This window comes from Empidonax traillii, unplaced genomic scaffold, assembly GCF_003031625.1.
Source record: "Empidonax traillii isolate 1590-97213 ecotype Southwest subspecies unplaced genomic scaffold, ASM303162v1 scaffold984:size454904, whole genome shotgun sequence".
NCBI lineage: Eukaryota > Metazoa > Chordata > Aves > Passeriformes > Tyrannidae > Empidonax > Empidonax traillii.
In genome coordinates, this window is record NW_020956177.1 from 391,249 (window position 1) to 416,916 (window position 25,668).

A 25,668-nucleotide genomic window follows, 5' to 3' on the forward strand; every position below is an offset into this window, starting at 1 on the left:
ATCAAAGATGGCCGCCTCCCTCCTCCCGCTCCATCCCTAGCCCGGCCGGTCCCGCAGCCGCTGGATGCTCGGTGGCGCGGCCCCTCCGGCTCGGCCAGCGCTCCCTCCCGCCGCGCCAGCTCCAGGCGCTCCCGCTGGGGCATGGCCGAGGCTGCCAGCTCGTCGCGCCGCCCCGCCCCGGGCAAGTGCGAGGCGAGAGGTGCGGGGGTGGCCCGAGCGCGCTGGCGGCTGCTCGGACAGGTAGGGGGAGCCCGCGGGAGGGAGGGACTGCCGGCATGGCGGGGAGGGGGGCGGTGCGGGCCGAGGGAGCGCAGGGGCTGCGGTCCCGCTGCCCGGGTTGTGGCCCTGAGGGGCTGCCGGTGCCGCGGGGGCTGCGGAGCGCTGTCCGCACCTCTGGGGGAGGATTGGGGCAACAGTGCGGGGGGGCTCGTAAAGAGGTTTGCAGCCCTCTGCATGGAAAATGTGGTAATAATAAAGATACGCACGTGTATATACGCACCCATGGCTCTCTGAAGAGAGGGGAGCGGAGGGGCAGGCACGGCTCTCTTTCGTGAGCAGTGGCGGGACTCGAGGAAGCCGCATGGAGCTGAGTCAGGGGAGGTTTAGGTTGGATATTGGGAAAAAGTTCTTTGCCCAAAGGGTCGTTGAGCACTGGAACAGGCTCCCCAGGGAAGTGGTCACAGCAAGGCTGAGTTCAAGAAGCGTTTGGACAATGCCCTCAGGATTCTTTGTGAGTCCTGCACAGAGCCGAGAGATGGGTCCCTTCCAACTCAGGACATTCTATGATTCTAAAGTGTGCCTGTAGTGGATCCCCAAAACAGTCTGTGGCCAATGTTAAGGGAGGAGGTCCAGAGTCACATTGGGACCTTATAGCCTGAGGGCACTTCCTTAGGATTTTCGGGCCATGGTTTGACACTTTCCATCGATGGTGGCTGGTTGTTGGGGGTTTTACCTCATTCCTGCTCTTTGCTCCCTGTTCCCCAAATTGCCTTTCATGAGGAACTGGAGCAATACCCCACTCACCTGGCAGTGAAAATTGCACTTTGGTGAGGCTGGCGGGGCCATGCCTGGAGGAGGGCAAGGAGGAAGAAGGAGCAAGTGGTGACACCTGTGCTGTGGTGTCAGCAGCTTCTGAGCTCCAGCCTTCCAGACTGTTTTAGACCCTTTAGGAGCTGTGCAAGGCTGGAAAGGATTCCTTTGCAGATACGTGTATGCATAAAGGCTTAAAAAACCCAGATCAGTGTAATTAGTTGTTATTGTTACGGGATGTGATATTTACAGCCCTAACTCAAATGTTTAGTTCTCTGCTGACGAGCACCTGGAGCTGCCCATCCACAGCTCTCCCTGAGAAGGTGGAGTGGCAGCAGTGGGTTGAAAGGGCCACCTGGCTGCAGTTGGGTAATGGAGTGAGAGGCCTGAGGGCATCAATATTGCACTTGGTATGTGCTTTTGGTTTGTAGCTTTGCCAATCCTGTTCAACAGGACCAAATTCTGTTTTATTATACTCTAAAGCAGGAAATGTCAAAGTTACTGGTAGGAAAATCAGGTTTGTCTTTGTAGGTTTCTGTTCTACCAGACTGTGTAAGATGGGCTATGTGGCTGTACTAGCTGTTGCTTGTTTTCAATATAAACTGCCTTTGGCATATGCCTATCTCTTAAAAATCACAAGGAGCTTTTCATAGCAACAGAATGGGATTGTGGAAGGGTGTGTGTAGGTATTTGGGGAGAAGGCTTCTGTTTCTTCCTCAGACTACATGTATCTGTGACCTTTTCCTCTACAGATTCCCTGGGTTTTCCCATGTTCTTTAGCTTTTCTTTTAATTTTTGTACGGTGCAATGAGCAAGGATCAATTTAATCTTACTGGTACATCTGAAGTAAAAATGAGTTCTGCACTCTTTACTACAGAAGTGCTCAGATCTATCTATGGATTGGAAGAAGGTATCAAGCTCCCTTTATATCTGTCTTTAAAGGAGCACTGTCAAAGTGTTTCTTACAGTGCTTTTAAAAACACATTTCATACTGCTTATAATAGTGGCTTATGTGAAATCAGTTCTGTGGTGTGTTTATATATTGAATTTGCTTTCTTTCAATGCACACACAAATTGATTTACTATGGTGAGGATGCTTGAGTGCATGCTCGCTGATTTAATTAAGAAAAAAGCCCTTTTATGAGGTATCCTATGAAGCTAGCATAAAGAACCAGGGGTTTGCATAATTGCCTATGTGTTCTTTATCAATAAAATGTTTTATGTATGTAGTGAGTTTGAAGTTTGGCAACATTTTTCAAGGTAGCCTGTCAGAATCAAGGAAAAGATTTTTTTGCTTTGAATCAGTGCTAAGGGAAGTTAGCCATTCATTTGAAATTGCATTTGAAAATGACCGGAGTAAATTCTCTAATGCTGTTTTTTGAGTTCTGCCAGTCTGTGCAACTGTGATGGCGTTACCCAGTCTGTAGTTTTTAGCAACAAAGTTAGAGAAATAGGCACGCATTAGGTTACTCCCTGTATGTATGTTTGGCTTGCCGTTGCTTTAAAGAAGCCCCCAAACAATATGCTTTTCTGAAAATTAGGTTTTGGTGGTTTTCCTTAGTTGTAAAGATGGTCCATTTTCTTTCCAGGCCTGCTGCTGTTACATGAAGGCCTCAATTTTGCTGGTCTTTACATTTGGTTCTCCTGTTTTGATATTTTTGCCATTTCCTTCATGTGTGTATTTTTTTCATGTGTTACAGAAGTACAGTAAGTGTGGACAGCACACAGCCATTTTTCGTATTTTGTTGAAAATGCCGATGCCTTTCATATGCTGAGACCTGCCAAGGGTTCCAAACAGTAAGCCTGATGCCTCAAACCTGCTATTAGGAACTAACAGCGTAGCAAACACAATTGTTGTGCTCACATGTGTAGTACTTCGAAGTATCCTGCAAAAGAATAGGCCGTGGCCCCAAATTGTAAAGCTGTTGAATGCGAGTGCATTTTAATTTAAAGCATGTTGGTAGAGGTTGGGAACAGCAAAAAAATCAGTGACCCGTTCTTTTTTGGTACACATCCTGTATGCAAAGCTTCCATTTCAAGTTTCATAATTCTGAGACCTGTTTCTCATTTGATTTATCTCTAGTTGGCAAAAATCTGTAAATTGCAGTGCTGTCCTACTCAATGGAGCTATTCCTTGTCTCTCTATCTATTTATAGTTATGAGTTTATTTTCTTCTCTGGTTTTGTTTTTGGTTGTTTTTTTTTTTCATCACTGGGGACTGCACGTGCACCTTAATTTAAAAAATGCAATGGCAATTATTTGTGTTTTCTGTCCAATGTTAGGAGAAAAGTTAAATCCAGGATATCTCTCCTTCCACTTCACTGACCCGAGGAATAAGTCTTTTTGTCTGGCAGGGAAATGCTGGCTGTGTTCTGTGCAGTGATACAGCACAAACAGGTGGGATGCCAGGTTTTCCAGCACACTTTGCCGGAAAAAGTTGGTACTTTGCTCCCTGGGGATGATTGAGTGCAGCAGACTATGCAGGACAGAGAATCCATGTTTTCGCTTCCCCAAGCAAGTGTTGTAATAAGAAATGCAAATGACCACATTCTGTCTCTGCCACTGCCTTGAATTCTTCCATTTCTTAGCACTGAACTTGGTGCTGTCAGTGTATTTTGGGGCTCACATAAGGGCTGGCTCATGCATCAGGGGACAGGTGACAATTTTCTCAGCTTGGGCAACTTTGACAGCAGTTCTGCAAATCCGCAGCAGACGACTTGTAAGGTAGGAAGTGGTCTGCCAGGGAAACACACAGTGCTCAGACACCCCAAGATCATGTTTCGGGTTTAGCTATTTAAATTCTATAGATGATACTCTTGCTTCACTTCCTCCTCTCCCCACTCCTCTGTAGGGACAGTGAGTGGCACAGAAGTTTCTTGGTGAGGGCACTGCTTGGACTGTGAAACTTTGTGAAATAAGAGGATGGGGAGAATCCATTTTGCCTCTCTAATTTTTGCATGGATCTGTTAGAGCAAGAGTTAAAAAAACAACTTTGTGTACTTCTGGACACAGTACATTTGCTTTACAGTTATTGAGACATAATTCATAACCCATTCCCTTGACCCTTACCATTAATAACATTGTTATTTTGTTCAGGCTTGACATGGAGTAGTTTTTCATAACTATTAGCTGATAGCACAGCCATTATGGTTTGCCTCTTCACTTAAATAGGCCTGTGTTTGTTCTTTCCTTTGAAGTTTTATTTTTAATGTTTAATTTGTTCCTCATTCCAAAGGTTCTGAAGAAAAAGCACTTGAAAGATGTGCATCTCCAACAAGTATCTGTAAGAAGGTTTGCATCGTTCAATCTCTTTTCTGTAGAAGACCAGAATATGGAAGACGAAACCGGGACCTGGGTTCAATATAAAAGCGTCTTTTATCCTGAGTATAGTGTGTCCTTAAGGTAAGCATTGTTGGAGTTTTAAGTACTTTCTAAGATCTTGAATGGGCCTCAAATATAAAACTCATTAGTCCTTCTTCCAGTGTTTTTTATAACTAGGGCATGGTTAACAAATAAACTGTTAGGTGTTATTTTTAGTTGTTTGTTACAGTAAGCAGCTTGTCTCATTTTTTTTTTCTTTTTTGTTTTCCTCTGGTGCATTTCACTGAAGTGGCAGAGCTTCAGTGAAAATACTAGTGATCGTAGCTAAACCAAAATACAAATATAAACATTTATTTTATATTTTTAATAGCTTTCTGTTTTGATTTTCTTCAGATATAAATAGGATGTAGAAAAACCTGAACACATTTATGTATAATCTTAATAAAAATTTAATGACATGATGTTATTAATAAAGTCCTATAATCTCTTGGGTAATGATCTGTGTATTAATTCAACTGCTCACAGCCTACATAATCTCTTTGTGCAGTGTATTTCTTGTTTTTAGGTTTTCAGAGGCACATTGGTGATAGGAAATGTACAGTGTTTAGGTGGAATTTGGGCTGAACAAGGTTGCAGTCCTGAACTCCTTCAGTCAGTCTCCTTAGTTCACTGCCGTGGTTTGCAACACTCGGTGGTGTCACTTGGTTGATTTATTATTCATTCTGGAGTTTTAAAGTTAGATGAGCTAGGGTTCACCTGTGCTGGCGGTGCAAAAGCAAAGGGAGTGTCAGACTGATCTTGCTCTACCCCTGATAGTTGTGTGCTTCTGTTTCCACCACTTCCTATGTCACCATTTCATTTTGAATTGTGTATTTGCCTGATTGTGGCTTCATTGATAATAGGACACAGCTCAACCTGTAGACTGCAAAGAAGAGTGTTTGTTTATGCATTCCTTTATTGTGTTCCTTTGATCGTGTCCAATGGAAATGCGTAGTGTCTGTGCTGCAGCAGACTCACATTGCCTTTCAAAAACTGAATATTGCAAAGAGTAGGGGCATTGTCTCCTGGTGGGGATTTTTATTTAATTTTTTCCTGCATTTTTTTCCTTTTCAGAAGATATTCAGTGACCTAGAAAAATGGTAATCACTGATTGTTTTAGGAATAATGATCAGAACTCACCCTTCTATATTGAAATGTTTTTCCATTCTAAGGCAGTGGCAATAGGTAGAGTACACTTATTCTTTCAGAATATTGCAGGATGGTGAAGAAAGGAAGGAGAAAATACTCCCTGTGTATTTTACCAGGAACAAAGTATAAATAGCCTGCAACAAAATCCTTTTTACCTTGAGTCTGTGTTAAATTAAGTTTCTTTCCTGTTTTTGCAGAAGCAGTAATTTAAGGTGATAAGCATAACAGTTTAACATACGTAACAAAGCAATAGTTCCTATTGCTGAAAACTGACATATCTAGAAGAGAAGTCTTGGACTAAGTGCTCTTGGATCTTTGGAAACTTATCATGTCTTGGAAGCTTAAGGGTTTTCTGAATATCTGACAGTTTTCCTGTAATTTTTCTTCTTCCGTTGACAAAATATTATTTATAATAATATTAAACAGTAAGAAATATTTTAACAAGATAACAGGAGCACATTATTAACCATAACTTCAGTTGGTAAATCCAGAACAGTGTGCTTGAATAGTTGAGCCTTTATGTATCTTTTTTGTGATGGAAAAAAATGTTACTATGGCCCCTCTAAAATCTTGACAAAAGTGCTTTTGAATTTTCATCTACATATGTTTTCCTTATGGATTAGCATCTTCTTGGAAGAGCTCATTGCATATGTTGGATGTTAAAAGGGTTGTCAGATAATATCTTGACAAGACTAAATACTTAGGAAAGTTCATAAGGTTGGTAGTGGCTTTTGGCAAAGAGTATAAAGGTCAAGCTATATCAGTTCAAGGGCTATCAAAACTGATCAAATTGTGTATTCAGATATGCTATGACCTAGCTGGAATTACTGCTCCAGAGGGACTTGGGACCGCTTTGTCAGGCAAATAGAAGCTTTGGGAGAAACTACCAGTCATGTGCATGCTTTTCTGAACTTTGTTGTTTTAGTAAGCTGCTATTTTTCTAACCAGATTCAGGTTGGATCCACATTTGGGATCATGCCATGTTTTTCTGTCACTAGTTTGTTTTTTGGACCATTCTTAATAACAAATCTTCCAAAGCAGGAAGTCAGAAGCACCGATATAAGGCAATTTTTGCTTCAAAAATTTAAGCTGAATTTATGTGCCATTTTGATTAGATCATTGAAGTAACAACATCATTGACTCATTTTAGAAATTCCTGTAACTCTTGTAGTTAAACAATGATTTTTAGTGTGCTTAATGAAATGCAGACCCATTATACATGTTGTGCACATGGTAGGTGCTAATGTTGTGCACTAATAGGTACTAAGGAGCTTCACAGTAGCTCTGGGGTATCAAAAGGAGTGTCTGATGAGTGTGGGGTTTTGTTAGCAGTGAAAGGTGTTTCAAAATTTAATTTTTTGTGTTTATAATCCAGAATCTGATTCGATTAGTCTTTCCTCATTTGGATTTGTGCAATACCTGATATTCCTACACACTGAGTCTTTGTCTTGATGATGTGAATTGAGTGGCTAAGTACATGAACTTGCTCTAGAGTGTTGTTTGCAATTAGTGTTAGTTAAAAAAACAAATCCCTGAATTGTCATGAAGTCAGCCTGGGAATCAGGCTGAATGTTTATATTAGTCTAGCATGGAGAATGTAGATGTGTTCAGTCCAAGCTGGAATCTTTTTGCAGGTTTTATATTGACAGTTGGATAGAGTAAACTGAAGTAATGTAGTCTGCAGGTGAAAATACAGGCCTCCTTTTCAGTAAAATTTCATGTGAGTTTGATGTGGAAAAAGGTATTTTTATTAGATGTCATCACAGAATCACAGAATTGTTTATGTTGGAAGGGACCTTAGAGATCATCTAGTTACAACCCCCTGCCGTGGACAGAGACACCTTTCACTAGACCAGGTTACTCAGAGCCCTGTCCAGCCTGACCTTGAACACTCCCAAGGATGTGGCATCCACAGCTTCTCTGGGCAACCTGTCCCACTGCCTCATGACCCTCACAGTAAAGAATTTCTTCCCAATGTCTAATATAAATCTCCCCTCAGCTTAAGGCCATTCCTCCTTCCCCAACCACACATGCCCTTGTCAAAAGTAACCTGTTTAAGTACTGGAATATTGCTATAAGGTCTCCCTGGAGCCTTCTCTTCTCCATGCTGAACAATCCCAACTCTCTCAGCCTGTCTTCATGTGAGAGGTGCTCCAGCCCTTTTATCACCTCGCTGGCCCTCCTCTGGACTCACTCCAACAGGTCCATGTCTTTCCTGTGCTGATGACCCCAGAGCTGGATGGGTCACACCAGAGCCAAGTAGAGGGGCAGAATCACCTCCCTTGACTTGCTGGTTATGCTGCTTTTGATGTAACCCGGGATACTATTGGCCCTCTGGGCTGCAAGTGTACACAGCTGGGTCATGTTGAGCTGCTTCTCAACCAAAACCCCCAAGTCTGTCTCCTCAGGGCTGCTCCCAGTCCATTTTCTACCCAGCCTGTATTTGTGCTTGAAATTGCTCTGACCCAGGTGCAGGACCTTGTACTTGGCCTTGTTGAACTTCATGAGGTTTGCATGGGGCCACTTCTCAAGCCTGTCAAGGATCTACTGAATGGCATCCCTTCCCTCCAATGTGTCCATGGCACCACAGCTTGGTGTCATTGGCAAACTTTCTTAGGATGCACTTGACCCCACTGTCCACGTCACCATCACAGATCATAAACAGCACTGGTCCCAGTACCAGATCAAGTCTGCTTTCTAGAAGTCCAGGGTAGTGACCTTGTTGTGCCTCCTTCTTGCTGCCAGAAGGATCTCAAACTCCACCACAGCCACCAAGACTTCCCTTGAGTTTCACATTCCCCCCCAGCCCCTCCTTGTTGGAGAGAGCAAAGTCCAGCATAGTCCATGGAGAGAACATAGTCCATCTCTTGCTGGCTTCTCTTGGGGAAGGAAGCATTTCAGGAACATCCTGGATTTTTTATGCTCTCTCTGTTGTCCCTCCAACAGATATGGAGGTGGTTGAAATTCCCCATGAGGACCAGGACTTGTGAAGGAGAGGCTGCTCCTGTCTGTCTGTAGAGGGCTTAATCTACTTGGTCTGCCTGACCAGGGGCCGCCTGTAGCAGGCCCCCACTATAATGCTGCCTGTCCCTGCCCTCTCTTCAATCCTGACCCATAAGCTCTTGGAGAATGAGGATGGCTCCTCATCCATCCCCAGGTGGAGCTCCATGGACTCCAACTTGACATAGATGGCATCACTGCCTCCCCATCTTCCCCATCTGTCCTTCCTCTAGAGCCTGTATCTTTCCATTCCAACACTCCACTCCTAGAAGCCATCCCACCACATCTCTGTGTGGTGCCAGTAAGATCACAGCCCTGCAGACACTCATCCTTAACTCTGGTTTATTCCCTGTGCTATGTACACTGGCATAGAGGCATTTAAGTTGGGCTACTGGTGAAGCTGATGTACTGGCCGGAGTGGCTGGAATTCTTTGGGCTGCTCTTCAGGTGCTTTCCTCCTGATCTGTGATCCTGTGATCCAGGCTCTGGGCATCTACTGCTGGCACTGGATTATGTGACCTACTGGATCTGTTCTCCATCAAAATATGTTTTTATTCATACAACTTTCATGTGTATTTGTTAGCTTTTTTTCAAGTTCTGTTTAACTTTGGGGGTATTTCACTTTACTGTTAAAAAATTATACGTGTGTTGAATATGTGTTTCCTTAGGAAAAGGAAGATATATTAAGTACAGCTATTTAAAAATATTTATTTAATATTACATTTCTAAATCTTTCTATTCTTAATCAGGAATGTGCTTTTAAATTTAAATTTGTTATGAATAGTTTTAGCTCTGAAGTGATTATAGATTATAAAGATGCAGTGTCTTCCTGGAGAGATGGTGCCTGTCTTTGAGACAGGAAAATTATTCTTTTATTAGAGTTTAAAAAGAAGCAATCAATATCTTCAAATTTTCTATTTCAGGATATGGATTTACTTTTAAATTGTAGGCTCATTTTAAGAAAATAGAGAGGAAATAAGTTGTTTCTGTGTTAAAATATTTTCCATTGATCAGTCATTTGCTGTTTCCAATAGTCAAGTGCAGAACTGAAAAGAACAATATCAGCAGCTTACAGGAAGGGTTCAATCTTTGTGAAGAGTGTTAAGTGTACTTTGCAAGGTGTCGTGGCTTTATTCTGAATATGAATGAACCTTTAGATAAAAATATGAAAGAAATTATTAGATGATTCCAGACCTTTGGTTTAGAACTGAGGAGCATATTATTTGTCTGTGGCAAGTAGTATGTTAGGAGATGGTTTTGTAGTGAGTTCCACTGGCTATTCTTCTTGGATATTTCTGCTAAAAACATTTCAAAATTTTAATGGCTTTTTATTTTAGGAATAGATCTAAAGTAAATGAAGGGAAGCAGATGTTAAAGGAATATTGCCTACTTCTTATGGACAGTTTATGTGGATGTAACAAAATTGCTCTCTTCCATTTATTGCATGCTAAGAGACAGTGTGTGGGTTTAGCAGCACAAAGGCTTGGCCACAGGAGTGGGAAACTGAGGAAAGAGAAAGTGATTTGCCAACATATTTTGTTCATTCACTGATCAAGCTGTGACTGTTCCATCATATTGCCCAAGATGTGTATTTTGTAACAAGGATTTGTAGTCAAAGAAGCATTGTTTTGGTTTCTTACTGTATTAAGCTGCAGTCTAGAACTGGACTGAAAGAGGAATTGACTTGTTCTGCTGTGCTCTGGCCCAGGAAAAGCATCTGATCAGATAGCAAAGTTTGTAGATAGATTTGAGGTTCTTGGTGGTCCACTGTGACATTTGATGGTGATACGCCCCAACTCTTTTTGTAAAGAGTTACTCTTAATAGTAACTTTTTTACCTTTATCCTGTCTTTCATTTTTCACCAAAACTGTACTTTTAGTTTATATGTAGGTTAATAGTGTATGGTGATGTGATGTGGTTTTGGTTTTTTTTTTTTCTTTCCCGTATTTTGAGGAAATGTATTCTGTCTTAGTTTTTGTAGGTTTTTAAAGTTTTGTATAGGCATGTAGTTACTTGCATTATTTTTGCTTACTCAGTTAAGAATAGTATAAAGAAGAGAACAGTTTTGTTTCATAATGGTTGATGAAAAGCATACCTTAATAGGGAGCTATTGAAGGTTCTTTTTATTCTACTGTCTATAGCTATTTTTAAATAGATGTTAAAGTCTGCCACTTGTGTTGCCTGAATTGGAGAGGAAGGAACATTAATATATTTCAAAGACTGAACTCACTCTCTCTGACTTTTTTTTATACATCCAAGGTGGATTTATATGTAGTCCAGAGTAAGGAATTTTGCTTTGTTTCGGATCAGGAGAAACATGAGTTGAATTAGTTTCTCGTTCCTAGATTTGTCTTCTGTAACTCAGAAATTTTTTGCCTATTGTACCTTGAAGATCTATAAGAACACCATGAATCAGATTAACCATGCTGTCCTGAAGTTCACTTTCTCCATGATGCTTACCTGTGCTTGTTTGAAGTACTTTGTTGATCTCAGCAATCACAGCTTTGAACTTCTTTGAACTGTACAACATTCATCACATATTCCGAAACACTGAGTACTAATATTCTTTTGTATTTTGAAATGCCTGTGGAAATTTATGGGAATTTGGGGTTGGGGTTTAACCACAAGCTTCTGTGGTTCCTTTCCTTGACTGCCATAATTCAGTGCACATGACACTTACAGACTCTCTGTGGGCAGTTTGTTAGCGGTACTGTGGAAAGCTGTGATTATGACAGGCAGCCACAGAAATGAGATCTGTCATATCCCAGCAGTTTTCTCTGGGCTTGCTAACGGAGGAGCAGCTGATGGGATTGGACAGCAAAGCAGCAGCTGTTACAGAACTGCTAAGAAGGTGTTCAGAGCAGTGGATTCCAAAGTAGAAGCTGTGGTTTATAGGGGCAGGATTGAGGAGCATGATACTTATGGCAGAATTTGGAGTTAGAGAATACAGGTGCCAGTAACTTTTAGTCTGCAAGTAAGGTCTGGGATGGAAAAGAGTTGGGGAATAGCTGGTACAGAGTTTGTCTGGAGGCTTTACAAATACAGACCTCCACATGGAGAAACATGTGTTTCCATGAGCTCTTTCTTTCACAAGTAGATCAGCTGTTGGCCTGTTTCTTCCTGCAGTCCTAAAACTTGTTTGCAACAGAGCTTATGATCAATTCCTCACTGTTTGGGTTCCATAACTGTTAAGTGGTTACCAGGGGATTTACATGCCTCTTCTCTAGCCTGGAGTAGACTAAAGCTTTATCAGCAGGAAGAGTGTGGTAGGTTGACCTTGACTGGACACTGTGTGCCCACCAAGCCGCCGCTCTATCATTCCCATTCCCAGATGGACAGGGGAGACAAATAAGATGGAAAATGATTCGTAGGTTGAGATAAGGCAGTTTACTGAAGGAAAAGAGAAAGTTTGCCCAAAGTGAAGAGGAGAATAACAAGGTTTATTTACTACTTCCCAATAGTAAGCAAAGCCACTTCCCGGGAAGCAGGGCTTCAGCATGCATAGCAGTTGCTCAGCAGGGAAATGTAAATAATGAGTGCCCCCTCTTCCTGCTCATTTCCTTATGTTTTATATCTGAGCTGATGTCATATGGTACAGAATATCCCTTTGGTTAATTTGAGTCAGCTGGCCTGGTTTTGTGCCCTCCCAGAATCCTGCCCTCAGTTGGTGCAGGAATGTTAGGGTGTTGGTGCTGTGCTCAGCAGTAGCCAAAACACTGGTGTGTTATCAACACCTTTGCAGCTACCAATGCAAAGCACAGCAGTGTGAGGACTGCTGTGGGGAAGTGAACTCCATCTCAGCCAGACCCAAAGCAAAGAGATATTTTCCTATCATGCCAGTTGTCTCCAGAAGATTCACTGTTGATGCTGTTCACGTGGACTAGTTCTAACATAGTCCGTAAAGATAATATAGTTTGGACCTGAGATGTGAGCTTTGGAATAAGTGAGGGTGGATTTGCTATCCCCACTGTTGGGATAGTGGCTGTTCCTCTCACTCTAGCAGATCAGGCTTGCTCCTTCTTTTGTTCGGTGAGCTGATCAGATTGAAGGACATAGCTATTGAATTCAAACCCTATCCCATTTCATAATGACTGTGGAGTGGGCTTTTGGAAGACTGAGGAGAAGAGGATGTCCCCCATAGCAAATCTGGGATGCTTCTTACTATTAAATTATACCTCACTTCTGTGACTTCCATGAATTATATTTGTGAAAGCAAGAAGCAGGTTGCTGAGACAGAGTTAGAGACTTTGAATATTTCAGGGAGCCAGGGAAGGTTGTCGGTGCAAAGTGCCTCTAGAGGCCAAGAGAGCAAAGGTTGGAGTGTGTTGTGTTTGTACTTGAACCTGCAAACTATGGTTTTATCATTTCTCCTTTTTGTGTTTGTCTGCCCTTTGACCCTGAAGCATACAAATTGTATGCTTTTCTAGACCAGGACAATTCACTTACTTCTGTTTTAATTTCTTCATAGCCTTCTGTTGAAGTCCTGATACTGGATTACTAAATTTTTCATCCTTACCTTTGTTTGCTTCACTTAGAGAGCTACGTGATAAATCTCCTTCATATATGAATTCTGTACATAAAGAAATTGAGAGGGGGAAAAAAACAAAACCAAAGCATGCTATCCCAAGACTAGTCTACATGCCAACAAAGATTAAAATATTTCTTCACTTTGTCAGCATGTCCTTCCTCCCTATTCATTTAGAGATGAGACATTCACAGCTGTCTGAGAGACCCTAACTGCCTCAGACATTTGCACAGTTACAGAGTTTGTAGGATGCTTAGGATTCAACAGGGGAGAATTTAAAGGGCAGCTCTGTGGTTGGTAGAACTACAGATCCTGTCCGCTTTCTTATCACTTCCCTTGAACTAGCAGTGGTGCATCATTGTCCAATTTGATTGAAAACAAACTTGCAAAAAAAGAGGAAGAAAAAGTGCATTTAAAATCCACATGAACCATCAGAATTCTTGTTGGCTTCCACTGCACTTAAGGAATGTATTTTTGGTTTGTTTTTATGTAGGTGGGAGAAGAGCATTAATATCCAGTTGAATCTTTTGTAACATCTTTCATATATTTTGTTGCCCCTGTTTATGAGCTCATTTCAGTTTGTTAACTTGATTTCCATTTGATTTTCATTTTCTTAAGAATTAATCTAGTTGCTGTTTGGTGCTTGATTTTCATTTTTTTAAGAATTAATCTAGTTGCTGTTTGGTGCTTCTCAAAATTTAACCTCTTAATGTTTTTTAATGCTTAGACTTATCAGAAGCTATAAATAGTGAATTTTTTAATAATAAATATACAATTTCTTATTAGCAAAAAGTTGGTTTTGTTTTTTTTTTTTCATTCTTACAACAAGTTTCCTTCAGGAAAAAAAAAAACCCAGAGAGAATGAGAACTAATTTTGTAGGTGCTAGAACTGTTGGATTTATTAATTTTTTTTGGTGTGTCAAATTACCATGTTCCTTAACAGCCTTAGAAGCTATATTTGAAACACAGTTAAAACCTTATATTTTTGTATTTTCCTGCCTTGCTGAATTCTTTTTAGATTTTTAAATGCCTTTGTGAAACAACTATATGATCTGATTGTTGTGAAGTAAAAGATTTTAGTATTTTTTATTTTGGGCCTAGATTAGCTTGCAATAAGTAAAAGAAATTTAGATGCTTTATCTGTGTGTGAATGTGAATTCATCTGGCCTGACATCTATAACATTTGAATTTTTATTTAAATTTGATGTATATTCTTTCTGCTGCTGTCAGTGCTTTGCTCACTGTATTCTAAAATCTGCAGTTGATGTGTGAAATTTAGTTAATGAATTTATTATCCCCAGTTTTGAATGTTTATTTCACTTGGGTTATGCAAATGTAAAACCAAAGAAAATGCAGTTCACTGAACACATTAATCAATTTCACTGTTCACATTAATTTAATTAAGTGTTCTTGATTTTGTGGGAGAAAATAGGAATGTGTGTACAGCTGCTGTTTAAAAATAGTCCTTTGGTTTTCCTCCTCAAAGAAATAAAGCTGCTGATAAAGCTTTTCCAAAATTCTTTATTTCCTCTATGTGACTTCCAGAACAAACCAAAATTTGATGCTCCTTAGAAATGTTTTCCTCTTGATATTAGTTACCGAGAAACACGTTCCCGATTCATGGATTTTCAGCGATGGGACTTTGAAAACTAGTATTTGTCCCCTTGTTTTCCCCCTGGTGGCTACAGTAGTACCTGTTTGTTAGTTCACTGTGATTGGGTTGGTGAGAAGGGAGTGAAGAGACAAGATGGTTGGGATTTTTTTAATTGTTTACCTGTTGGTAAAATCACAATTTATGTTTTCTTTTATGTTTCCTTCCAGATTTCACAATGGCCTCTTAAATGTTAAAGACGTTCTTACAAGTTTTGACAACACGGGGAATGTCTGTAAGTCACTGTTTATTTAACTACAGTATCATACTGATAGAAGTCTAAATGCATCAGTGTAAAATATTTCTGTATGAGCCCTCAATAACCATTTATTTTAGCTGAGAAGCTCCATTATTGTGGTCAGAGGTACCATAACCTTTTTTACGTGTTACAGTTTTACCCTGCACAGTTGTTTGTGTGGATACACCCTCAAGTCATCCCAGTGCAGGTTATTTTTGCTTCTGTGACTGTGGTGGGAACATAAGAGCAGCTGAACCGGGTTGGACAAAAAAATTAGTTTAGCCCATTGATTTGTGTTGGCCAGTGGCCAGCAGTGGCTGTGCAGGGAACAGCAGTGCAAGAACATGGGAAGCAAACAATGGCACTTCCAGCTTGGAGTGGGCAAACTCAAATCACAGAAACACAAAAGAAGACACGCAGTCAAGTTGTGAAATTGCTCCCCACAGAATGGTGGTGTTCCTAAAACATGAAATGAATTCAAAAAAAGCAAAGGGGAAAAAAATTGTGCAAAAAAAATTAACTGTGGCCATTGAAGACACCACTTATGGCTTAGGAAGTGCTGGGTCTTAGGAGAATTAATGGGGCGGTAGGATGATATGTTTGTCCTGATCTTTCACTCTTGTCTAAGCATCAGTTACTGGCTGCATTAACCTGAGACAAGATGAGCTGTAAGTGGGCCATCAATGTCTGACCCAGTATGGCTCTGCTTCAGTATACTTATTAAAAAAATTATCTATGCTGTTAATGGACTTGAATTATAAAATTGTGGTAGATTGTGGAAATGAAGCTGAGCAATAATATTGCAATACTTTTGATGTGATGAGTAATTACTATTATAGAATTATATACATATCATTCTTATTTGATTATTCGGCCTTATCTTTCAGATTGGTTTGTTTGTTTTCAAACAAACTGATAAAATAAAGTTGGTAAAGTTTGTCAGATATTCAAGAAATGTGCACGTATCTGTTTCTCCTTATCAAAGCAAATATATAGAAACTGTTCTGATATATACATTTCATCTCAAAACTGTAGTCTCAGTGTACCAAAGCTATGTTTCAATAAATACTGGCTTTTCATTAGCAAAAGGTCCATTCATTTAATGAACTTTTGCCTTCAAAAGGAAAAAATAGTCATAAACTGTATGCTTTTCTTTTTAAAACTTGTTAGCCTTCCTTCAGTTCTGAATATTGAAGATAATTTAGTGGTCTTGCCACAAAATACTTCCAGATATATTCTGTATCTGTTACCAAAGAGAAATTGGTTCTCTGATTTCTGAATGAAAATTATATCTAAGGGATATATGAATATCCAAACTGGTAATATTAAGGCTAAGAAAGAAAATTCGCATTTGGAATTATGGTTGACTTTGGCTACAGGTGTAGGCATAATGAGCTGGATGATAAAAACATCTTACGATCTGGAAGAAAAATGCTTTGCTTAAATTATGGGAGGCATTTAGAGAGATTTAATGTTCTGGATTCTCGGGAGAGGATCTATAAGACAATTCTATAAGAAGCTATGTTATTTTCATAAACTGTTCTCAATAAGCAAAATAATTAAGAAAAAAAACTAGGGCTTTGGATCCAGAAAAAATATTGTTATATTAGTTCATTAGATCACAACTTGGGTATTTATTTTGAATAGCAGAGAAAGTGTTTTGTATATGTGTTTAGAAGTGCTTACTCTGTGAAACATGTTGACGTGATCTCTTAATCTTTGTTCTTTGTGTGAGAGCTTAGATTGTTCTCAATCTACGCAGATTTCCCTGTTAACACAAATAATTTACTCCACTGAAGTTTTCATATGCTTTCCTATTGATAGGTGTGTTGTCAGCTCTTCTGTTAACTTCTTCCAGTTTTTCAGCTACTTTCTTATTGATTGCAGATGGTAGAACAAGACTTACACTCTAATAGGCACACCACTGGTTCTGACAGAGGAGTAATATGACATTTGTACTCCTTCTTACTGTTTGTTTGTATATACAAAGATTCACATTTGTCCTTTTGGATTCAATATTTCTTTGAGGGTTCATGCTGTGCTAATGTATACAGTGTTTGCTAAGTCATTTCCAGATTCACTGCTCCCCATTTTTAAATGTCTGTATTGATCTACATATTGGTGATTTATGCCTGTTTTGCTATGCACTCTAGATTACACTCTGTAAGGGTAATGGTGTAATTGTTATCTTCTGGCAGCATGCAATATTAGCTTGGAGAGTAATGATCATACTTTTTTGCTACCACCTGTATGGAATAAATGTTCTCAGTGTCCAAGCTGGAGTAACTATGTGTCTGTCACACCACCATAGTAAAGTTCTCCCTCCCATGTGTTTACTAAACTGCTCTGTTTGGCTCATACCTGATTGAATTTTTGTGCACTCCCATTATCATTTGATTTGAAATGTCTCTTTCTTTGACCTTTTCCTGTGTGTTTTTTGACTCTCTTTGTGTTAACCCACTGTGGAAATGATAGGGGGGTCGCCTCCTTTGACCCCCTAAGGTAACTACTATTTTATTTCCAAAATTAGATCGAATGTTTTTTACAATTGCTGTAGTGTTCTATAAGAACTTTGTATTATCAAATCATAACCTGTTCTTAAAAAACTCCAAATATTTCTAAGCTGGTCTTTAACAGTATCAGATTATTTCTTCTAATACCTAATACTAACAGAGCTACCCAATACTGAACATACTATCACCACAGCGTGCTCTGTGAGGGGACACATTGAAAAATTACAGACTTCAGTGTTCTTTTGGGACACTGCCTAGCCAGCATTTATGTACTGTGCACTAAACTTCACTTAAACTATTTGGACTGAGTTGTCAGAAAAGAGGTAAATATTTTAGTTTTCTGTGTGTTTGTTTTGGCTGCAATACAGCAAATTTATCAGCAAGATTAATGTTTTGCTAATGAATATTAGATTATGAAAGAATTGTGTGTTAAAAAGATTAGATGTTGTAAAAACTGAAACACGTTGCATATTACATCCTTTTCAAACATCATTTTCTTCAAACAACGTGGTTTGTTTGGTTTTGGGAGGAGATTTTTGTTTCTTCCAGTAAGTATTTTCTATTAAACCAAGCTCTTTCATGGAGCATTTCTGTGGTCTTTCTGTTTCACATTTTGATCTCTCTTCGTATTGTCTTTAACAGCCACATCACCATACACTATCAAAAGAAAAGTGGTAGAGCAGACTCTAGTTAATACCACTTTTCTCCAAACTCCCAGTAGGTATCAACTCAGTACAAGATGTGCCACTAGCTGGCAGCATTATATAAAATATCAATAAGCAGCTTTTGAGGAATACTCATGACTGCTTCCAAAGGCACCGCCTTATACCAGTAAGACTTCAGAACAAAAGTGGAGCCAGCTGCAATAGCTGTAAATGGTGTATTGCAGGGTCCCAAGTGTTAACTCTGAAAATTGCCTCTGCACAGTGTCTTGTTCAAACGTGATACCTACACTTGTATTCTCTCCTTTTCGAAAAGATTTTGCATTTTCATTGTAGGATTGCTACTGTAAATGAAAATCCACACTATAATTTGCAATTAGTTGTCGCTGTCCCAGAAAAATGTGAAATTTCTTTCCTCTCCCGTTCCTCTCCTGTTTGTGAGAGAGTGGTTTCCACATGACAACTCTAAATGAATTCTCCACACAGACAGGATGCAATGCTAAATGCACTTCATTCAGCTTTAATTCTATGCAAAAACAGGGAGGGAAAAGAGGACTGGAATGAAGGAAAGGATCAGTCTGTTCATTTTAGACAACAATATGCCATCTGTTAAAAAGATAGTGCATTCTGACACCATCTCTAGTCCTAAGATAGTCCTTTAAAAGAACTGCTGGATCACAGGCAGAAGGTTCAGTGGTGGCATTGTGGGATAGCACGAGTTGGCCCCGGGAGCCACATGCCACGCTCAGTCTTGCAGAAGAAACTGTCCAAAAATTAAGGAAAATTCTACAAGGATGAGCTTTTTAGATTATCACCTTCCCTTGCCTTTTCAAGGGGGAGAAAGCAGTTACGACTGAAGTGCTTGTATGACTATGTTCCTGAACTAATAATTTTAAATTAAGTGAAATGATCAAGGTCCAAAATATAAGCCTCTTCACTAATTGCCATTAGCCTAGGCAAGCTACAGAGTATGTAAAGGAGAATTTTAGGAAATTAAATACAGCATGTTTTGGGACTTTCATCTAGTATCTACCTGCTGTTAACATAGAAACAAGATATTCCAGAATGCTCAATTAGTATAAAATTGCAAATAGGTTATATGTAATAGCAAAACATTTTCTTGTAGACTGCACGTAGAATTAGTTAATAATGTAACCATTTTCAAGGAACAACGTGTTCAGCACATATTCATTTTATTTTCTACTTGGTTGAGTGTAGAGTTATATGTTTTAGAACTAAAAGAGCAGCAGAGGGTGCTACAGTTACAGAGCTGCCCAGGCACATACTCCAAAATTGTTGTTCCTGTAGGCAAGTAAATCCTGCAAACGCTTGAGCTTTCCTTTTGGGGTAGTTGTAAATAGGATAGCTTTAAATTCTATTGCCTTTGTTTATACTGGAAAACAGGTGATCTATGTGAAATCCAGAAAAAAATAGAATAATGTATTTACTTTTTTTTCTTTTTTTTTTTTTTCTTAAGTGTTATTGGTGGAAAATGTTCCATGGTTTCCTGAAAACATAATGTCTGGATATAGCTACTGTTACAAAACACTTATTCAACATCTTTAGAACTAGTTTTGTTTGTGCTGATTTTACATTTAGAAGTTCCAGTCTGCCACAAATTTTATATTGGAATTTTTTTTTTTTAAATTTTAATGTGTTCCGCCCCAAGTAAATAAGCTAGTGAAACTGGGGAATGTTTTTTTCTCTTTTCATGAAAATAACAAGAGGGGAAAAGTTTTCGTAAATTTCAGGCACATTTTTTGGAAACAGGTATCAAGGGGGGGAATTCTCCTTTTAGTTTGCACTTTTTTTCAGACTGTATTAATTTTAAAGTTATGCTTAATTAAAACTTGTAATCGTGCCACTTTTTTTCCTTAATTTACTTAAGAAAAATATTTTAAATTCTATTCTAAAACAAAGAACCTTTTCTTCTTTCTTACTTGCTCTCAAATAACGAGAATGAGAGGGATGTCTTCTTTCCTGGTAGTAATATATGAGGATGTGTTCAGAGAGCTACTTTTTCTTCAGAGCTCTCACTGCATGACTTACGGGTAGCTGAGCTCCTCTGTGGAGAGATCGTTGCAGCTACACAGTTATTATGCCTGTAAGGATAGATGCCATAAAGTTACCTGGAGAAAAATCATAGCATAGCACCCTTTGTGGCAGCAAAGGTGCTCCTGTATTTCATGTAACGTTGCCTAGAATCAACAAGGGAGCAGATTGCATTTTTCGGGTGCTGCAGTGGAAGTTTCCCTCATTTTTTTGTGTGGTGAAAGGCACACTGACTTGAATATGCCTCCTGTCTCTCTGTGACTCCGTGGATATTCTCACCTGAAGAAACTGCCTCTCATTGTCTTCTGAGCTTTCTCTCATTCCGTAGGTGTGGCACTTTGAAAATGTTTACCAGATCAGAACCTCAGACCCCCTTGAAAACCTTCAACAGAAAATAAATTGACTGGAAAAGTGTCTGAATAGCAATGATACATGCCGTTTTAAAAGAAATATTGTATTTATGAAACTACCATGTACTGTTCACTATGCAGCTTCCTTTTAAATAAAACATTTCATGATCAGGGTTAAGAAAAAACAGCTGTTTCCTCCCTCCTCTTCCCCCTCCGAGTCACTCCATTGGTTCAGTTTGCAGCATCATCCCAAGTAGTCACATTGACATAACCAACATAAAGTGCGTGGAATACAGCAGAAAATAAGTATTTGGGGAGAAGTAGGCACCTTTTAAATTACTTTTGCTACCAGAATTGTTCTTATGAAACTGTTCTCTGATGAAACATCAGTGATTGCCTGTTTTAAGTACTGTTCTGAAATTATTTGACTTTTCCCCACTAAATCTTCTGACCTGAAAAGAGGAATCATAACTCTGATCAGTTTCCTCTAGACAATTTTTTTCCTTCTGCATATTCCAAACATTATCTGACTTTGTGCCTATACTTTCAGTCATGGTGCCGGATTGAAACCATGGCATCAGAGAAGTGGGAGGTGAAGAAATCCAGATGAGCACTTCAAAGTACCATCTTTCTTCCTTGGTCAAAAGTTTTTTGTAGTAACTGGTTCTCCTGTTCAAGTTATTCCTTTTGGCAAAAATCTGTGAATATATTAGGGCAACTGCAGTTACTTTTCTGTATTGTTGAGCAGTGTCTTGTACCTTGGCACTCTGATTAGCCGTGTTTTGGCAGCAGATCTGTTGTCTTAATCAGTTGGCATAAATAGGTTTCTAAGTGTAGTACTTGTGGTAGTCTTATTTCATGCTCTAGTGTTGACCTGAAGTATTTTTGGAATATTCTGTGTATTCCAAATGAATTATTGTGAGAAGTTGGATCTTTTGATTTAAATTAATTAAAATTTTGAAGATACGGTGTAACACCTTAAATTAGATTGGTAGAAAGAGAAGAGTATGAATTATTTTAATTGATTTCATGGGTTTTACTTTTACATTAGATAACTTATCTTAATCACCTTTTTAATTGAGATAGGGCAGGATAACAATGGTAAGCATCCCTTTCAGATGTGCTGTGTTATTAATTAAGCTTTGTCTTTTAATGCACTGCAGAGTTTTCTCTAAACATATTTCAAATTTGAGCATAATTGAAAGAAATAGTTTCAAATTAGTTTGATATGCAGTAGGTTGTTGTCATTTGGGTGGAACTTGCATGTTTCTGTGTAATTGTTCTTTCTGTTCTCAATTCCTTTTACTTGCCGTGTTCATGCTTTCAGTGCTGCTTTGCACAAAAGAACAGGCATGAAGTGCAAAACCTGCTCAAGAAATGCCATGCTTGGAGTTCCTCCCTGAGTAGCTGCCTTCTGTTTGATACCACACAAAGTTGCTGATGGGATCTGACTTGCACGTCAGATGGCGCATTTCTCTGTTCTGTTATAGTCTCATCAGTGGCTGTAGTGTGGAGGTAGCAAGGACAGTCCTTGCTCTTGATTTTCTCCGTACAAATACAGCTGAAATGTCATGCATAACTTACAGGTTGTTTTTTCAGGTTTTTTAAGAGAACTTTTAAGAAGTTGTTCTGTACTTCATTTTAAGAAATCATATTTAAATGGATGAAGTCATGTCTTTCAAAAATGGCAGGGTGAAAGGTTTACAATTTCATTCAGCGCTAATTCACACAACTGTATTCAAACAAGACTAATTTGAGTAATATATTTCTGGAAATGAGAATTTGAACTCTTTGGTGAATATTATATCCATTCGAAATGTTTTGTCTGTTGATCGTTCTGACTGAAAATTATGATGAAAACTAATCTACATAGCAGTGACCAGATGAAAATCCAACGTAGAACTATTATGCATGTACTTAGCTTGACAAATTAAATACTGTTTTTGAGAGTCTATACAGTTAAATAAAGTTCTACCGGGTTTAAGCCATTTCTTCAAAAGATTTTCAATCATATGGAAAGAGGTGAATAAGGCATTATTTTAGAAATCTAAAATAATGTAAATCTAGTGGATTAAAAGAGTCTCCTATACAAATGGCTTGGTAAATGGAAAATGTTTGAGGAAACGTGTGTACAACTGTGTGTTTGTTGTAATTACTTGAGCTCCAGCCTTGTGGTTTTTAATGAAGACTGCAGCCCACCTGCAAAAGATTTGACTGACTAGCCCATATACAAAGATTTGGAACCTGCTAGTTATAGCAATGGTGATTTCACATCTACTCTCCTTACTGGTAGAAGGTATCTCTTGATATCTAATGCTCGTCTTTTTTAGTAAAACTTAAAGTTATTATTGTTTGCTTATTGGCAAAAACTAAATTTTCTTTTGTAATACCTTTTCAGATATATTGTCATTACATGGCCTTGTCTGTATCTTCTTTTGCCTATTCAAGCAAGCCAAATTCTGTCATGTTTTCTTAAGCTACAGTTTTTTGCTAGGTTCTGACTTTTCTTTAGACTCCATGTTTGAATCTTTCTTGAAGAGTGTTTGTCCAATGTGGGTGTAGTACCCCAGCTGGGACCTCTCCAGTGCTAAGTAAACCAGGAGATTCTGTGTTTTACAGCCTGTAATCCCAATATTGTATTTTCCTTTTACAACAGCATGACTTTGACTCATGTTGAGCTTTTGACCTGCCACAAGATCCTGGTACGCTTCAGAAGGAATCAGTTATTCCTAATTGTGTAGTTATGTAGCAGATTATTCTTACCCAATTGTAATACCTGGTATTTGTCCCTCTTGAGCTTTTTCCTCTTTCCAGATTTCTTCTGGTTTTGTCCTTTGTGTGAAGTGTGTCTTTCAACATACTGGACTTTTTAAATTGATATATTGCTAGTTTAATAAGCATGCTCATTTAGATGATCAGTACAAACACTGGACAGAGCACAATCTGCTGTAGGCATTTAGGGAAACTCCACCTGAACTGTACCTTCTTTTACAGTAAATCATTGAGAATTATTCTCCACAGAATAAGGTTATTTTTCTTGATCAGCTCTGCACCTATCTTAAACAAATTTTATTTAGACTGTGTTTCTCATGAAACTGTTGAAAGACCTTCTAAAATTCTGATACAAGTCATCTACTGGGTCTACCCTATAAACAATCCTCCTATCTTGTTGCTCTGGTGAGTACTTTTTTAATTAAAATCTGTAATTTATTTTTTTATTGTTACACTTTATCGTGGAATATACAACAAAAGAATAAAAAACATGAATCTGTTTCAAGTTTTTAATTAAATGTAGATGAGAGAAAGGTTGAATATAATGAAACATCATACTTATTTCTAGAATGCCTAATTGTCTTACACACTGAAAGGCACCTGATGATTTTCTGCTTCAAAGTTTCATTCATTTCTTGAAAGCCATGGTTTTAATCATTTGTGCTACATATGTATCCGGTCTAAGCTTCTTTGTTTTGTTGCTCTTTGGTGTCCTGAAGGATAACTCCAGCTATTCTGAGATAAGTACTGGTTTTGTGACATGTTTCGTAGTCTAGCAAAACTTAGTGCAGGATTGTAAAAGCCCTCTACCCTAAAACACTTTAACTCCCATCTTCCTCCTTTTAATAAGTGTGATGAAAAGTAAAATAATGCCAGATGGGGATTTTTTTGTTTGGGGCCTTTTGTTTTTGGTAATTTGGGAGTACTCAAATGTATTTTGGCCTCTTGGACCTGGGAAATAGGATTCTGTAGATCATATTCAGGACTAAAATGAAAACAGTTGGATCAATGCCTTGTCTAGTGGTATTTATTGTTGAACTGTGACCTGTGCTTTGTGAATTAAATTTACTTTTTTTCCATCTATGCTAGTACTGGCTTAAGGTATGTTTCACTATTTAGGGTTTGGGGTTTTTTTTTCAGTTTAATTATTAGGTTCCCTTGATGCTTAGGCCAATTCCGACATTTTAAGGCAGTGTTTTGTTATCTGGTTTAGATATATGGTTTGTATCAGCTCAAAAGAAGATAGCACTGCAGTCCCCAAAGCACTTTTTTGTTATGAACTAATCCATACAATATCACATCTATGAAAAAAATATTAGATCCCTTTTACAGGTAGGAGGTCTCATAAGTCTGTTTTTTGTTACACAGGTGTTCATGGGTTAGAAGTGGGAGGCAGAACCAAGACATCCTACAGTGGTGGTATGCAGAGGGCCACTAGTAGACCTGACTTCTAACCTCTCCCACATGTATGTTTACTGTAAGATCTTTGCTAAACTGGGTAGTCTTATATTTTCAGGAGTGCCTTCTTGTTTTAAATGCCACCCACTTGGGTTATCAAAATGGAAGGACTTAGAGGCGTGTCAGAAAAGAGACTTGGGCACTGCTGAACTGAACTGCAGGTGCTGTGACAATAAAAAACTGTCCTCCTTCAGGTAAGGAGATGTTTCTACACTCATAATGGCATGGCCTAGAATTCCCCACAGCTGGCAATCTGAGACTTGTGTGTCATTAACTCTGTCTCTCTTTGGAGTTTCAGTTCCTAACCTGGTCCATTCGCAGTCTTAAATCCTTTCCTTTATTTAGGTGCTTCTACTGTGTCTGTCAAAAAGTATGGAAGATAGAGCTTCTTTTTTGTTTTGTTTAACCTCCCATGTGGCAGCTGCAGATTTTGTGTAGAATTTATGTGGTTTCAGACACGAGTCTAATGGTTATAACGCTCATAAGGTAGTTTCATGAAAGTAGGAGAGGCCAGCACACCTGAGCTGGCAAAGGGAATGGGCTCAGAGCTTTTGTGTGTTCACTCGCTGGAGCTCGTTTTGGACGGTAAGGCCAGAAACAATATTACTAAATGTATTGGGTAATCCCTCATGACAGGATGTCAGGAAAAAAACCCACTGCAATCTGCCAGTAACTGTGAATTTAGAATGTGGAAACAGCAGCGTGCCTCACTGTAAGCTCACACCTAGTTCCATAAAATTTACCTATTTACACAGCTAAAACACTGTACAATCTTAAGCCATATTACCCATCAGCACCTTAGGATAAATTCTGTCAGGCTAAAAATACTGCAATATCTTCATAATAAAACATAATAGGAGAAAGCAGCTTGTATTCAGGGTCCTTATTTTTGCTGTATTTTGGTTGTCA

General features: G+C 38.9%; 1 protein-coding gene across 1 annotated transcript; it reads left to right on the top strand.

Moving 5' to 3' along the window:
* The first annotated feature begins 54 nt into the window (after window positions 1–54).
* On the top strand, window positions 55–25,086 carry LOC114067877 (calmodulin-lysine N-methyltransferase-like). The gene is made up of 4 exons (XM_027903592.1): window positions 55–240; window positions 4,265–4,431; window positions 14,885–14,953; window positions 25,005–25,086. Exons 1-4 carry the CDS (start codon window positions 142–144, stop codon window positions 25,084–25,086), a joined length of 417 nt encoding a protein of 138 aa, XP_027759393.1. The 5' UTR covers window positions 55–141.
* The last annotated feature ends 582 nt before the right edge of the window (window positions 25,087–25,668 follow it).